This window comes from Bubalus kerabau, chromosome 5, assembly GCF_029407905.1.
Source record: "Bubalus kerabau isolate K-KA32 ecotype Philippines breed swamp buffalo chromosome 5, PCC_UOA_SB_1v2, whole genome shotgun sequence".
Classification (NCBI taxonomy): domain Eukaryota; kingdom Metazoa; phylum Chordata; class Mammalia; order Artiodactyla; family Bovidae; genus Bubalus; species Bubalus kerabau.
In genome coordinates, this window is record NC_073628.1 from 97658141 (window position 1) to 97674128 (window position 15988).

Below are 15988 nucleotides of genomic sequence, written 5' to 3' on the forward strand. Positions count from 1 at the left end.
GCTTCCTCCCTTCAGGCAGGACCCAGCGATAGTGGGCCAGCTGGTCTCCACCTCCCCGAGGGTGGAGAGGAAGGCTCCCCCTGAGTCTTTACTCATGCTTAGTAGAGGCCAGGGGCTTCAGGACAGTTCTCAGCACTGCAGTGCCCCAAGCACAGGAACAGGGAGAGATCCCTGCCTGACTGGGAGAGAAGCCAGAGTGGTCGGGGTCCAGCCCCAGGAATGAATAGCTGCAGGGTCTGGTGATGCCCACAGGACCAGAGTACCCGATAACCCCCCTCCCCCGGTCAGGTCCATGCCGGCATTGGCTGGATGTGACCAGGGCACTGGACTCCCAGCAAGGCCCAGGGCCAAACTGGGCCCTGGCATCACAGAGCCTCTGCAGCCTAGCTCGGCGGACTTACTGTGGCTATCAGACTGCCTCTCCTGCTCCCCCCACGCCCAGCCTGCCACCCAGGATCCTGGCGGGGCTGGTGGCCCCACGGATTCCAGAAGGGCTTCCCAGCAGCCCTCTCATCCCCTCCCTCCCGTCCAGCCTCAGTTTCTCATCCTCCAGGCCCAGAGTCTCCCCAGCCCAACCCTGGCCCAGCCCTCCGTCCCCCCTGGCTTCACAGTCGCATTTTGCTGCCAGCGCAGGGCACTGAAAAACTGCTGGCACTGCCAAAAACCCTGTGTGCGCTATGACTCCCCAAACATCCCTTTATTTTTATTGTTCTGTTAATTACTGTTTAAACTTTAATAAGTCACTTCGTCAGGAGGGGGGACCTGCCGTGAGCTTTTCTGTGCAAACACGGGCCCGGGAGTGACTCGGGTGTAATATAACCCTTTATGCGATGTGGGAATGTTTAGATTGTAACAGAAACTTGTTATTTTAATGACAGTTGGGGGGTAGGGGGTGGGCTGAGCACCAGTGAGGAGGAGGGTGGGCGCAGCCCTGCTCCACTCGCATCCCGAGAGGGCTGGGGTAGCCTGACCACAGGCTACCCCAGGGGTGCTCCCATGTGGCTGCCGCTGAAGGTCGAGCATACCGTGGGCCCCTTCCTGGGCTGCCCATGGTCAGGCTCACCAGGGAATGGGATGCGTCCGGAGAGATGCTCGGGGGCTCCAGGGTGGAAATGTCCCAGGAGAAAGTTGAGCTTGGGGTGCAGGGGGAGGTAGGAAGAGGCCTCCCAGATCTCTGGGCAAAGGCTGGGCCGTGCAGGGCTGGACTCTGCGCTTACCGCAAGAGCCCTTCCTGCTCCCGAGGTGGGGACCCTGTCCACAGTCACCATCCAGTACGGTGGCAGGCACCCTGCTGCACAGCACTGCACCAGACATGTCACCCTACATCCTCTTTTTTCAACAATCCGGCATCTCAGGTGAGGACATGGATGTCCAGGGCAGAGATGTAACTTGCTTCAAGTGACATGTTTTTAAGAGGTGGTCCAAGTTTCTAGGACTTCCCAGGTGGTGCTAATGGGAAAGAACCCGCCTGCCAATTCAGGAGACATAAGAGACACAGGTTTGATCCCTGGGTCTAGAAGATCCCTTGGAGGAGGGCACAGCAACCCACTCCAGTATTCTTTCCTGGAGAATCCCATGGACAGAGAAACTGGCAGGGCACAGTCCACGAGGTCGCAAAGAGTCAGACACGACTGTAGTGATGTAGCATACACACCAAGTTTCTAATGTCAGTTTATCTTATTTGGAAGCTTCTAAAGGCCAGGAAGAAAAGTTATGACCAACCTAGATAGCATATTGAAAAGCAGAGACATTACTTTGCCAACAAAGTTCTGTCTAGTCAAGGCTATGGTTTTTCCAGTAGTCATGTATGGATGTGAGAGTTGGACTGTGAAGAAAGCTGAGCACCAAAGAATTGATGCTTTTGAACTGTGGTGTTGAATAAGACTCCTGAGAGTCCCTTGGACTGCAAGGAGATCGATCCAACCAGTCCATTCTAAAGGAGATCAGTCCTGGGTGTTCTGTGGAAGGAATGATGCTAAAGATGTCACCCACTTCTGCAGGAGGTGACAAAGTACTCCAGTACTTTGGCCACCTCATGCGAGGAGTTGACTCATTGGAAAAGACTCTGATGCTGGGAGGGATTGGGGGCAGGAGGAAAAGGGGACAACAGAGGATGAGATGGCTGGATGACATCACCGACTCAATGAACGTGAGTTTGAGTGAACTCCGGGAGTTGGTGATGGACAGGGAGGCCTGGCGTGCTGCGATTCATGGAGTTGCAAAGAGTCAGACACAACTGAGCGACTGAACTGAAACTGAACTGAAAGGCCAGCTGCCCAGGTGTGGCTCAGCAGGGTGAACGCAGTCCCAATCCTCCCTGGGAACCAGGGTCATCCCTCTCAGTCTTGGGACTGGGCACCCTTCAGGCCCTCCACCTGCCCCAGCCCTTAGGACGAGGGTCTGGAAGGTAATGGGGACATGGAAATAAGGATCGTCCTTAAGTCTTAAGCCACTTGCCCTCTTCCTCCCAAGGTTTGGCTCCATCTCAGGGAGGTAGGGGTTCAAGTGCAGGGTCAGGGTGGTAGTGGCCAGGACACCCCTTCTTCCTCTGGTAGCCCTGATCCTTTACACACAGAAGCATTCCTGCCCCAGACCCACTTCTGCAGGAGGTGACACCTGGAGAGGGAGCCTTTCCCAGGCACCGTGCGTCTCTAGCGTGGACCCCTGTGATCTGGACAATTTCCTGCTTCATTTTCATTTGGTCCCTCTGTCTGTTCATCCACAGAGCTGAGTGTCCACTCTGGAACAGCCCTGGAGTCCTGTGCTTGCCCTCAAGGGCTCATGCCTGACTGGGGTTAGCGAAGGGATGTGGGGGGAGCGTGACCACAGGGGCCCAGCCCCTCCCCAAGCTGGGTGTTCCCAGGGCTCTGTCTGGTCCCTCCTCTCCCTCTGTGGCTGTGACCCTCTGGGGCCCCTCCCCACCTCCTGCCGGGCAGGGCCCGAGGTTCAGGGCTCTGGAGCCCTCTCACTGGGGGCTGGAGGTGGCAGCAGCCCCCAGATGGCAACGGCAGCGTGGGCCACGAATCGCTGAGGTTTTCCTTTTCCGAGCAGCGCGTTTCCCTAAATTGTCTTTGACTGCGTGCATGGGTAATGAAAGTTTATGCCCTTGTTAGAAGGACAGGCGGCCAGTTCCAGTTAGAACTGGGGCTCTCTCCCCGCCAGCCCCCCGCCCCCTCCCCCCGCAGGAGCAAGAGCGTGAGCGCGAGTGTGCGTGTGCGCACACCCCCCCATCCCTGGTGGATAAGAAGGCTGTTAGGGGAAGGGAGAGGGGACGGGGAAAAAAAGAAAAAAAAAATTTCCATATTTGTGTAAGTTGCTTTAAAAGCATTTTATCATGTCATAAAAAAGGGAAAGTACTCTCAGAAATTGATCCTCTCCGCCAGCCCATTGGACAGAAGGACGTTGGGATGTTAATGGCCATCCTGCTCCAGGGTGGCTTATTAAAAAATTTATACATAAATGCTTAAAATTGCATAAATTATTTAAAAAAAACCAACAAAGTAAGCAATTTGAATTCCCTCCTCTCCTCCCCTTGGCTCAGTCCCACTTCTGCATCCCCCCTTTTCCAAGCCCTCATCGTGGTCCTCCCGGTGGTCCCGGGGCCCGTCATCTCCTCTGGGCATCCCCCCTTTTTTCCACTTTCCACCGCACCCCCAGCACCATCCACCCTGCCCTCCTCCGGGGTTTCCCTGCCTCACCCACAAATTAACGCAACAGCACACTCCCATGCACACGCACTAATAAAAACACCACTAATAATGCCCCAAATCGCAGAATTAAATATTAAGGCCAGAGGAGGCGGACGTGGAGAGGAGCAGCCGCCACCGTAGCCGAACTTGGAGCTGATGAGTGTGTGTCTCGCAGGCGTGGAATGTCACCCACACATCCTGGAGACTGGAGTGGGGAGTTTTATGATGGTTTTTCATTGATTTGTTTCCCCAGCGCAGCTGCCGACCTCTATTGAGGGACAAACATAATCAGCACTGACGCAAATTAGATGGTTATTCGTTTTGAAAATTGACAGAAAAACAATAAAAAAGATGAAATGCTCCCAAATCAATAGATATAATGAAATTCAAATAATCCGAGAGATGAGGTCTCCATGGCAACTGATAATGTGGAAAAGAAAACAATTTAATAAAGGACAGACACACTTTGAAAACAGATTGGGCCCCGGGAGGGGGGCGGGCTGGCGGGCGGAGGGCTGGAGCGCGGGCTGGCGAGTGAAGGATCACTGTCCGTCCCAAGGACACCCGCCATAATTAAGCGAGGCTTTCGGCCCCAGAAAGTGCAGATTCAGGTTTTAATACACAAAATTATTTCAGGAGCAGTGAATCGGAAAGTCGTTTGTAATGACCTTCCTGAGAGGCCCGGGCGCAGGGCATGTTGGAGGCTGGGCGGCCGGGCCGGCTGAGTTATGGCATATTTGTGTTTTTATAGTGCGGAGGGGAGGGGGTGGGGGGGAGGGGGGGAGAAGGTTAAACAGTATTTACAGCTCAGTTGTTTTCAGAGAGGAAAGAGAAATAGAGTTCATGGGGAGATGCAGCGGGCAGGCGGGCGGGTGAGCCGGGGAGGCCTCTGGGCGAGGTGGGAGAGGCTGTGGGCCTGGGCGGGTCTTCCGCCCTCAGACTGCCCAGCCTGGCCTTGGGGACCCTAAGAGAATGCCAGGAGCAGCCTCCCCACCCCTGTTCCTGGTGGGGGCCTTCTAGGTCTGGGGCCTCTTCTCTGGGGACGGGGCGGGAGCCTGTGTCCAAGCTGTGTGCATCCAGCCACATCTCCTCAAGTGAGGTGAGGCATTCCTGAGACTGCTGCAGAAAGCTCGCCTCGCCGGGCATCGTCCTGGGCTCTGCATCAAAGCTGGTCGCTCGTCCGGATGGTGCTGCTCTCCTTGAGTCACGTGCTGCATCTGGGGTGTGCCCAGCCTTGGGTACAGGGGACGAGGGCCTGTCAGTGGCCTGGGGCTGACAACCTCCCTGCCCCGTCCTTGGGCACCACCTCCCTGCCTCCCGCACACAAAAGGGAAAAGCTTGGCCCCTTGGGGTTTGGCAGAGGCAGAGGCCACAGAAGGGGAAAGCACCCAGCTGAACCCCCTCCTGGTCCCACCGCCCTCCAGAGCTGCCTGCTTGGGCAGGGCGGCGCAGGCACTGAGAGCCCAGCCCTGGGGGCTCACCCCTTCCTCAGGTGTGTTCCCCTCGGGCTGCAGGATCTGCGTTCGTGCATCCATGTCATGACGCACGCAGCACAGCCAGTCTCCGGGCCGCTGTGTGTGTACACATGTGACTATAATGTGATTGTACAAATACCGAGACGCCCGAGTGTGTGTGTGCGCGCACAGTCTGCGTGTGCGCTGTGTGTGTGTTTTAAATCTCCCCTGGGTGGTAACTCTTTTTTTTTTCTCCCCTTCCTGTTTGGCTGTGACCTGGGGGAGATTGATGGCCAGCCTGTGCGGTGGATGCTAACAGTTTCCCTGATTTATAGAGTTACTTACGCTAAGTGAGGCCACTTAGACGCGTCTGGATAGTAAACCTTTTAACTGGACTAAAAAATCATAATAAATAAATAAACCAAGGGGCACACGTAGGGCCCAGCAGCTGGGCCCCCCCAGTTGCCCACCTGGAGCTGTTGGGGACCAGGGGGCCCAGCTGAGGGCCTTGAGGAGCAGTGGCTGCTCCTCTCTGCCAAGTGAGGTGCAGGATTGGGCCCAAGAGGGAAGGAAGGACACCCCTGTTCTCCTAGGGCACAGGTCGTGTCTGGGGAGACGGGGCTGGAACTGTTAAGATGGAGTTGGGCTGCGTGGTAGGGGGAAGAGGGAGGCAGGGGGATGGTGGGGCCCCAAGGGAGCTCGTGGGGGAGCAGAGCCAGGACAGGTGTCTCTGGGAACCCTTCCTTGCTTCCTAGATTCACCACTCCTGTGGGACCGAGACTTTTCACCACAGTGATCACACTTGTAACAACTTGAGCAAGCATCTGCCCCCTGGTTTAAATTGAACCATCCATCCTGGCAGGAACCAGGGCAGTCCGCTTGCTCTTGTCGTGTCCTCGGAATTCAGCCCCCGGCACCCCAGCCCTGGGGCTGGTGGCCCATCAAGTGCAAGTCCTTAGGGGTGGCAGGGAGGCTCCAAAATTGCTGCCACCCTGGTTGGGAGGCTGTGGGAGGTACACCTAGGGTCTCAGATGGTGAGACGTCTGAGTCCAGCTCTCACACGGATGCTGGATGACTGCAACAGTTGACAGCCTCACTGGGCTCTGCTTTTTCATCTGGAAATGGACAGGACGATGGCCGCGCTGGGATGAGGGTGGGTGTGTCACTGAGGCTCTGAGTTGTTGCCCAGTGCTGTCCCCAGCGCAGGGGAGGTGCTCAGGGTGCCAGCTACCATATTGCTCTACGCTGTGCGGGCCAGGGCAGCCACAGAGTGGCCTAGTGGTGCCCGTGGCCCCCGAGCCACCTGGCAGCAGACAGGCCGGCCCCCTGGACAACCCCCACCAGAGGGGACGGGCACCTGGCCCCTGCCTCGCCACTTCTTGATATACAGCGGGCATTAGGCCGCCCAAAGGGGACACTGCATCCTTAGGAAGAAATATGTCCTCATTTTTCTTAAACACCGTTTCCACTGAGTGAAATGTTTAGAAGGGACGCGCAGGGAGAACTTTATTTCCTACCAGGGAGTTCAGAGCCACCAGGCAGAGCCCATAAAGCACCCGGAGCCTGGTAGCTGACAGTCCGCCCGGCCCCAAAACACATTACTCACCAGTGGGGAGGGGCTGCCAGCCCTGCCAGCCCCTGGGGACTAGCCCCCACCCCACCGCCCCAGGCTGACTCTGAGACCCAGTCGTGGGCATCAGGCCCTGGAGTCTCCGGTCCCATTGAGCCCAGGCTACCCAGGGCTAGGAAGGACCTGGCCCTGACCAGGAGAAGAGGTGGAACCAATCCAGCCACCCCCTTAGTCCCCAGGGATCAGGGATGAGGGGCCCAGGTGCAGCTCTCGGAGCCCCCTCCCTCGCCCAGAGCTGGCAGTAGCCCTGGCCTTCCCCAGCCTGTGGAGGGAGTGATACGGTTCCTGCCATAACGGGCCCTTCTCCCGAGGCCCTCCCTTCATTCGATTTCTGAAGCTGGCTGATTTGCATATTTATAAATATCAGTAAATTATTTATTGTAGCAATCTGCTGCACCATTTTACCCATCACAGTTAACACTTTAGGGGGCTCCGTGTTATGGGAACCGGGAGTGGGGGTGAGGAGGAGATGGGCAGGAGTGGAGAGGAGCCCTCTCGGGGTGGCCTGGGACTTCCTGGAGTCTCCGGAGCCGCCACGGGGACATGTGGCAGCCCCGCACCTTGCTGCACCCCGGCCTTCAGGCGCTCGGGCTCTGGAGTGTCTGCACGGCTCCAGGGTCAGCTTCCTCCTCTGTCAAATGGGACGACGGCAGTACCTGCCCCACGGGGTCATGGTGAGACACCATGAACTAGCGCCCAACAGGTGCGAGGACAGGCCAGTTCTTGCCCCTCCCTTTCTCCACCCTGAGCAAGACCCCCCAGCTTGGAGACAGAGCTGCCTGCAGGGGGCTTGTTGAGTTTGGAGCCCCTGGAGGGGAGGCTTGGAGACTTTCTGGGAGCCGGGGAGAGGTCATTTGTTGCCCACAGCCTGGGCCTCCAGCCTCTCCTGTCCCCCCACCAGCAACCTCTTCTGGCCCAGGTGTGGTTTCCTGGTCTAGGGATCTCGTGCCCAGAGGTGGCACCACACTTGCCTGTTTGTCCCCTCCCAGAGCTCAGCTGCCTTTTCCCAGATGCTTGACTGTCAGGCCCTGTGCTTGGCACAGACAGACACCCTGTCACCTTAGTCCTGCAACCCTTTCATGGTGGGGAAAGCTCGCTCAGAACCCAGAGCTTAGCGAGGGGCAGAGCCAGGCCCTGAACTCACGACTGTCTGCCCCAGAGGCCAGGCCACAGCATGGTGCAGTGCTGCCTCCCAGGGCTCACCCTGGCCCATCCAGCGTCCCTGGGGCCAGAGGTTGCAGGCTGGGAGACGCCCTGGGCTGGCGACCCACAGGCAGAGACCGGCCTGCTCCTTTCCCCAGGGCCCAGCTGGGCCCACTGCAGCCGCCCTGCCCCTCGCCTCCTCTCTGGAGCCAGGTCTCGGGTTAGCGGTACGGGAGTCCCCATGCCTTCCCACCCTCCAGCCCAAGCCGGCCTCCTGGGCAGTATTGTTCCCAGAGGAAGTTTCCAGTGTAAATAGAGCAGCGGGCAGGCTGGTGGCGGGAAGGAGATGAAAGGGGCAGTGACAGGGCCGGGGACGGATGGCTTCCTCCCATTGAGGCCCGGCCACGGCGTTTATATTTTAGGGAAGAAAGTCAGGGGAATGTTTACATGGACAGGAGCCTGGGGTCAGACCACGAGGGGGGTAGTCTGCAGGTCCCAGGGTCCTGAAGGAGGGGTAGAGGAGAAAGCCCCATGGGGTGGGCCAGAAGGCGGGCGGGCAGGCAGCTTGAACCTCAACTCTTACACACACACACCCCACCCCTCTACTCACAGCCCCAGACTCTCACGTGTGTACACTTACAAGGAAGGCCTGCTTTTGCCTCCTGCCCTGCACCCCAGGCTGACATGCCTTCCCCACCTCCACCCCTGGGAGCAGCGGGAGGCAGAGGGAGGGCAGCATCTGGAAGGCAGGTGGGTGGGGCAGAGCAGCAGCTGGAGGGCAGGTGTCGGGGGCATGGGCGGAGCCACGGGGCCTGCGGGCTGGGGAGGGCCCCCAGCACACAGCTGCAGCACAGCTGGTAGGGGCCCGCAAGGGACTGAGCCAGGCACACGGCCGGCATCAGGAAAGGGTGGGCAGGGCTGGGTGGGCCCAAGTGCCAGGAGGCTCCAGGATGGGTGGGGGCCCAGGGACGGGGTGTCACCAGCAGCAAGTGCAGCCCTGGGAGCTTCTGCTTCCCTCTTCCTTGGGATAAATATTTATAGATTCATTTGCCGTCTGCCATACACACTTGGCTGCTTACCTCCTGGTAAAAATAGAGCAGGCTCCCCCACTCCCACCCTCCTTCTCTACCAGGGCCGGGGGCAGAGGGGCCCAGGTGCGGCCTGCCCCCCATAGGTCTGCCTTAGGAAGCCTGGTGTCACAGAGCCTGGTGGCTGGCCTGGAGGTCGGGTGGGATGGCGTGATGAAGGGCCCCGTCAATGAGCCTTGAGAAAGAGCCCATGATGGTGCTTGGAGACTTGGGTGTGGGCAGTGCAGATTTGGAGATGTGGACAAACATGGGTAGAGTGGGCATCTGGCTAGGGCGAGGGTGGGGCCCGGAAGAGCCAGGGCCACAGGACTGGGAGAACTGGGCGGATGGCTTCAAGACAAGGACCTGGGGCTGCCGGGCATTGTCTGTATCGGGCGGCCACCATCTGTGTGCACAAGCCAAGTCTGCCTACGGATGAGGTCCTGGCCCAAGCGTGCCCATCTCTGTCCGAGTCAGCCTCTCATTGGGCTCCCGGCATGTGTGTTTAGGCTCTTGATCCATTATAGTGAAGCCCCTTCTAACTGTGGGCCTGGGAGCAGAGTCCCTCCCTTGGCTTAGCCTTTTGAGCTGTGTGGAGATGAGGCCATGCCCACCCCCTGGGAGCCCTGCCATCTAGAGGCTTCAATGGGGCCCCCTGTGCAGAAAGGGAGTGTGAGCCACGACTGTGTCTGCCGTGGCCACCGCCACACCCCTGGCGCTGCCATGTAGGAGCTCGCTGAATGGATGGGTGGACAGACAGATGGACCGATATACAAATAAACCGGTGTAGGTATGTCAGCTTTGGTTGGCATTTGTGGCAGGTTCCAGCTGTATGGGGGTGGTCTTGCCATTCCCCTCCCAAGACCCTGGGTGCCCTGCTCAGTGGCCGAGAGGGAGGTGGCCAGTGCCCGGGCAGCCTACTTACAGTACCAGGCCGTTTGCATTGCGCTGTCATGCTCAGGGATGAGGCACTAGAACGGCAGCCTCTGGGCATTCTGCTGGGGATCTGAGGAATCCCAATTTATTCCCGCTTCTCAGATCTGGAAAGTGGGCTTCCTGGGGCTAGCCAAGCCCCCCAGGGCTGCAGGAGTTGGCCGAGGCAGAGTGACATCCTGAGGCACAGCTGGCCTGGCTCCCAGGGCCAGACACGGGGAGGAAGTGCTTCCAGGAGCCAGGGCTGAGAAGAAGACTGTTCCTGTGCTTGAAGTCATTCGTCCATTCGTTCGTTCATTTACAGGATATTTCTGAACCACGTAGTCCATGCCAGGCTCTGAGAATAGAACCCACAGTCTAGTGAGGGGACAGACGTGCCCTGGTGTCAGGGCAGTGGGGTGGAATGTGACTGGGGAGACCTCTGGCTTGGGGGAGGTGGGGCTGTTGAGGTGGGTGGCGGTGCCTCTGACCCCTCTCTTCTGACCCCACAGCTGAAGGCACCCGGTGCACCGACCCGCCCGCAGGAAAGCCCGCGATGGCGGCCAAGCGCAAAGGCGGCCTGAAGCTCAACGCCATCTGCGCCAAGCTGAGCCGCCAGGTGGAGGTGGAGAAGGGTGGGGAGGCCGGCGCCCACACCGAGGGCAGCCCGCTGCGGCCCCGGGACAAAGAGCGCAGTGGCCCTGAGTCTGGGGTGGCCCGGGCCCCCCGCAGCGAAGAAGACAAGAGGCGGGCGGTGATTGAGAAGTGGGTCAACGGGGAGTACAGCGAGGAGCCGGCACCTGCGCCTGTGCTGGGGCGGATCGCCCGGGAGGGCCTGGAGCTGCCGCCCGAGGGCGTCTACATGGTCCAGCCCCAGGGCTGCAGCGACGAGGAGGACCACAGCGAGGAGCCCCCCAAGGACAGCAGCGTCCTGGAGGAGAAGGACTCGGATGGGGCAGCCTCCAAGGATGACGGTGGCCCCAGTGCCAAGCAGGCTTCAGGTGGGTATCTAAGCCCTGGATGGGACAGAACCCCACGAGGAGGTGGAGTGGTGTGTCTAAAGAGCACGCCCTCTTCCCTCACTCTTGCTCCAAGTAGTGATCCCTCTTTAGGGCCCACGGAGGACTCCTGAGGGGGTGGGGGCTGGGGCCGAGGTCACAGCCGGCATGGGGGAGAGGAGTCGGACAGGGGTTGGGGCGGGGGGTGGTGTGGCAGGGGTGAGAAGGGAAGGGCCTGAGAAAGCAGCCTTCCACATGTGTGAGCAGGGTTGCGATGAGCTGCTGAACACACAGTGGGTCTTCAGGAAGACAAATGAATGGGTGGACAGGCAGATGGATGGATGGATGGATGGATGGATAGTGTGTGGGTAGATGGCTCGCCACAAGTACCTGCTTGGGAAGGAGCCTGTTGGGGGGCGTCGTACCTGGATATGTGGAGAGGGACAGCCAGCCAGCAGATCCCATTGCACCCACCTGCCCTGGACACGGTCCCCTGGCTGACCTCTCTCCCACGAGATGGCTAAGGCCTGGCTCTTCTGGGGTCCACGTGTCCTTAGATGCAGAGCAGCCCTGAGCTCCTTCTGCTCTGCAGAGGAAGGACCTCAGTTCTGGGTGGGAGGGGGCACGGCCAGGGCTGGAACTTGGGGCCCGGGCTCTCCTCAGCTCCCCAGCCTCCTTGCAGCGGGCGCCTAGCATCCCGAGCCTTCCCTTCCCCTGCAGCAAGGGGCGCATCTCCTCCCTGCGCGGGGAGCCCTGCGCAGCCACATAATTATGCATATAAGATATAAACAGAGCTGTTTAATTATCCTTCGCCACATCAGTGACAGAGTAATTAACAAACATTGCAAGATCAATGAGGAAAAGTGTGACCTTCAGTTTCCTCTGATAGGAAAAGCCCTTGCCGTTCCCAGACACAAGGTGACTGTGCTGGGCCTGAGGAGTGGGGAGGGACAGGGACCGGGGCCACTGTCCCTTCAGCGCCCCAGTTCCTCCCGGGGGAGTGGCGAGCCAGCACATCAGGAGGCAGGGCTGGAAACTGCCGGTGGCCTCATGGCTCCAGGCCTCGCCCCCTCGGGTTTGGGATAGCAGCGGGATGGCAGCATGATGCCAGGCAGGCTCCTCAGCCTGGGCCCTGGAGCTGGGCAGCCAGAGCCCAAGCTGCCCACCGTGGCCTTGGGACTGCAGGCCTCTGGGCTGCCCCCGGGACCCCTGCCTGGCCCCCTCCCTGCTCTAAGCCGTCTGCCCTTCAAAGCCTTCTGATTCTCTGCCATATATAGCGAGGGCTCAGCTGCCTCCAGCTATTTTTAGCCCCTTTCCCTGGTCCCTGAGCCACTGAATCTAGCATCCAGAGCCCACCCCTCCCAGGCTGGGTCCCCCACCCCAAGTGGCTTGAGGTCAGGATGGCAGCCCACCAGCCAGGCAGCCCAGGGGGACAGCCATCTGTTGGTTCCTTGAGTCACTCTCCCCACCTTGGGGGCCGGGTGCTGTCCATGACTGTTCTGTCCTCACCCGGAGGGCCCCAGACCCCACAGAACCACCCTCCTCCCCTCCTCCCAGGAGCGCGGAGGCTCTGTCTACATGCTGCTAGGTTTTCTCTTGTGCCGGAGCCCAGACCAGCTCTCAGACCACCTCCAGGTGGGGTTGGGGGTGGGAGAAGAGCCCGCTGCTGGGTGCTGGCCACATCTTTCCCTGGCCGTGCTGTTAGGACCTCCCAGCCTGGGGTCCTGCTGCTCTGTGCCCGGGTGTGCAGGCTCAGACAGGAGTAGAGAGAACACACATGTCCTCTGGGGCCCGACGAGTCTCACCCACCTGCGTGTCCCCACCCCTGACATGGGGTGGCGTATAGCAGGTGGTCGGTGTTAATGAGTGCACAGGAAGACACGTCCTGGGGGCGGGGGCGTCCCACAGGCTTGCAGCGACGGCACTTTGTGTGTGGAAGGGGGCTCGTCTCCAGGGAACAGCCCCAGGCCAAATGGGACCGTCTTGGGAAGCTGGATGTGGAGTTTGAGGTGGTCTGGGTACACTTGTATGTGTGTCTCGGACGATCACTAGGACATGAGCTTGTGAGAGTATGTGTGCATGCATGGCCCCACGGAGAGGTGGCTGCGGGGGACTCCCCATGTGCCCTGCCATGGACACTGGAGTGAGAGATGCGGACCGTCAGCCGCTGTGTCTCCGGCCCTGACTCTCCTCGGGGTGGCCCACCCTTGTGCGTGAACACGAGTGACCAGAGGGTGGCAGGGAGGTTTGTAGGCCTCCCCATGTTGTAAGTCTTGGCTCAGGTGGGACCCTAAGGGAGTCTGAGCCTCACATCAGCAGGCTTTCTGCCCCCTTGGCCCTGTTGTCTGGGGCCGTTAGCAACTCGGGGGTCTGGGAGGGGCCAAGAGGACAGGTTCTGAGGAGGCTTTGGGCAAGCCCCTCGTCCTCCTCCCGAGGATCAGGGGTCTGTGTGTCCATTTCTGGGGGGAGTGAAGGTCTGCCAGGCCAGCTCTGCCAGGCCCACCCCGACCGGTCCCCAGGGGTCCTCCTGACTGCCCAGCCACTGGCTCACAGCCCTACCTGTCCCCAGCCCCCATTCCCACCCCCACCCCAGAGGCAGGTTGAGATCTGGCCTTACTTCCAGTAAAATGACTTCTCTTTCATATTAGGCCAAGGCGAGAGAGCGGAGACATTTATGAAACTTTGTTTAATGTACTGAAAAGCCATCGGCCAGAACATTTAGGAAATTGATTTTCCTGGCATTGATGAACTCGTTTTATTTTACCCCAGTATTAATTACTTTTTTTTTAAACAAATTAATTTAAGAGTCGTAAAACCTAACAAGTGAGCCAAATGTCCATAGATCATGTCCTGCTCCGCCCCTCCCCAGGCCGGCCCCCTCCCTCTCTGGGGGTGGCCTGTCCCTTGGCTACCCTGCTCCCTCCCAGAGGTGATAGCCCCTCTCCTCTCCCATAGGAGAGGCCTCTTCACTGCGGGACTACGCAGCCTCCACAATGACTGAGTTCCTTGGCATGTTTGGTTACGACGACCAGAACACGAGGGACGAGCTGGCCAGGAAGATCAGCTTTGAGAAGCTGCATGCGGGCTCCACCCCCGAGGTGGCCACCTCCTCCGCGCTGCCCGCCTCCGAGGACGCCCTCAGCAAGCGGGCGCGGTTCTCCAAGTACGAGGAGTACATCCGCAAGCTCAAGGCTGGCGAGCAGCTGTCCTGGCCGGCCCATGGCACCACGGCTGAGGGGCGGGCAGGCAAGGAGGCGCTGGGCCCCCTGCCAGGCCTGCGGCTTCCCAGTAGCACCACGCACCTGGAGACCAAGGCCACTATCCTACCCCTGCCCTCGCACAGCAGCGTCCCCATGCAGGGCCTGGTGGCCCGCGCCTCCAAGTACGACTTTTTCATCCAGAAACTGAAGACGGGCGAGAACCTGCGGCCCCAGAACGGGAGCGCCTACAAGAAGCCGTCCAAGTACGACCTGGAGAACGTCAAGTACCTGCACCTCTTCAAACCCGGGGAGGGCAGCCCCGACATGGGTGGGGCCATCGCCTTCAAGACGGGCAAGGTGGGGCGCCCCTCCAAGTATGATGTCCGGGCCATCCAGAAGCCTGGCCCCGCCAAGGTTCCGCCCACCCCCAGCCTGGCTCCCGCACCCCTCGCCAGCGTGCCCACCGCTCCCAGCGCCCCTGGGCCAGGCCCTGAGCCATCTGCCTCCCTGCCTTTCAACACTCCCGAGTACCTGAAGTCGACCTTCTCCAAAACAGACTCCATCACCACGGGGACCGTCTCCACTGTCAAGTAAGGCGCGCGCCACCCTCACTGCCAGCCCTGAGTCCAGCACTGGGGTGACCCAGAGACCCACTTTCTGCCTCTGAAGCTCACACTTGTGGACACATGTACCTGCACCTTATGCACATCCACTGTGCACCCAGATTCTCACACATATACTTACACACACACACACACACACACAGCCTACATAATCACTCACACCCAGTTCACAGACACACACACTATACATCTTGCTGTGTGCACACACCCTCACACACCACATACAGGCAAACCTTGTTTGCGCTTCAAAGATGTCGCGTGTTCTTGTGCACTGAAGGTTTGTGGCAACCCTGCGTTGTCAGCTGATGGTTAGCGTTTTTTAGCAGTAAAGCATTTTTTAATTAAGACATGTGCATGGTTTTTCCAGACATGATACTATTGCACACTTAATGGACTACAGTATGGCATAAGCATACCTTTTCTGTACTCTGGGAAACCAAAAAAGTTCACGTGACTCGCTTCATTGTGACCGTCACTTGATCATGGTGGTCTGGAAGCGAGCCTGCATTATCTCCAAGGCCTGCCTGTGCTTCTGTGCACTTGCTCCCCTGCTGACACACCTGCCACAGAGTACTGTAACCCCATCTGCCCACAGCAGGCTTTCTCTGCCTGCCACCACGAGGGTCAGCTGCGGGCTTACGGTTGGCTGGGAAAACCTTACGCTGGGTTGGGGGTTCTGGGCTCCAAGCTGGTGGCCTTGGCTCCTGGATTCAGAGCCTGGGCTGTGTGACTGGCAGCAGGAGGCGGTAGGAGGCTGGGGTGGGCGGACCCCACGTGAAGCCCTCGGCAGGCAAAATGACAGATGGATCCATGTGTGGGGCTGAGAACACCTTTCCCCACAGCCATCCCTCTTGGGGGAGGGCCAGAAACCTGAGAGCAGGTCTAGAGAGCCGCCCTCGGCACGGGGGCTGTCGGGGGGCTTTTCCGACCTCTCAGCCACACTTGCTTGGTGCTGCTCTTGCCCTTTCCCCTGGGGTTTTCCCCAGTGGTCCCTGGTACCCCTCTTCAGCCAGCAGTGTCCTGACCCCCCTGTGTGCAAGAGGGGCTGGGCCCCAGCTTCCCAGGCCTCCTGAGGGTTGGACTCTAGGTCAGACCCATGTTCAGGGTGGAGCCCTCCAGCCCTGCCAGCTTGAGACAGCCTAGTCCTTGCCGAAGGTGGGCCAACTGAACCCAGCTGTGCTAGTTTTCTGCCAAAGGACTTTTCCCATCCCACCTCAAGTGCCCAGGACACTACAGAGCAAGGGAGATGAGGGTTAGGACCCCAGGGCAGGG

The 15988-nt window shown here is 59.3% G+C and overlaps 1 protein-coding gene across 6 annotated transcripts in view; it reads left to right on the top strand.

Annotated features, from left to right (window-relative positions):
* The window catches only part of CASZ1 (castor zinc finger 1), a 155579-nt gene that overhangs the window by 117405 nt on the left and 22186 nt on the right, over positions 1-15988 (top strand). For all 6 annotated transcript variants that reach the window (XM_055582339.1, XM_055582340.1, XM_055582337.1 and 3 more), the window contains 2 exons: positions 10408-10896; positions 13849-14683. In XM_055582339.1, coding sequence (XP_055438314.1) covers positions 10408-10896; positions 13849-14683 — 1324 coding nt within the window. The remainder of the gene's footprint in view (positions 1-10407; positions 10897-13848; positions 14684-15988) is intronic.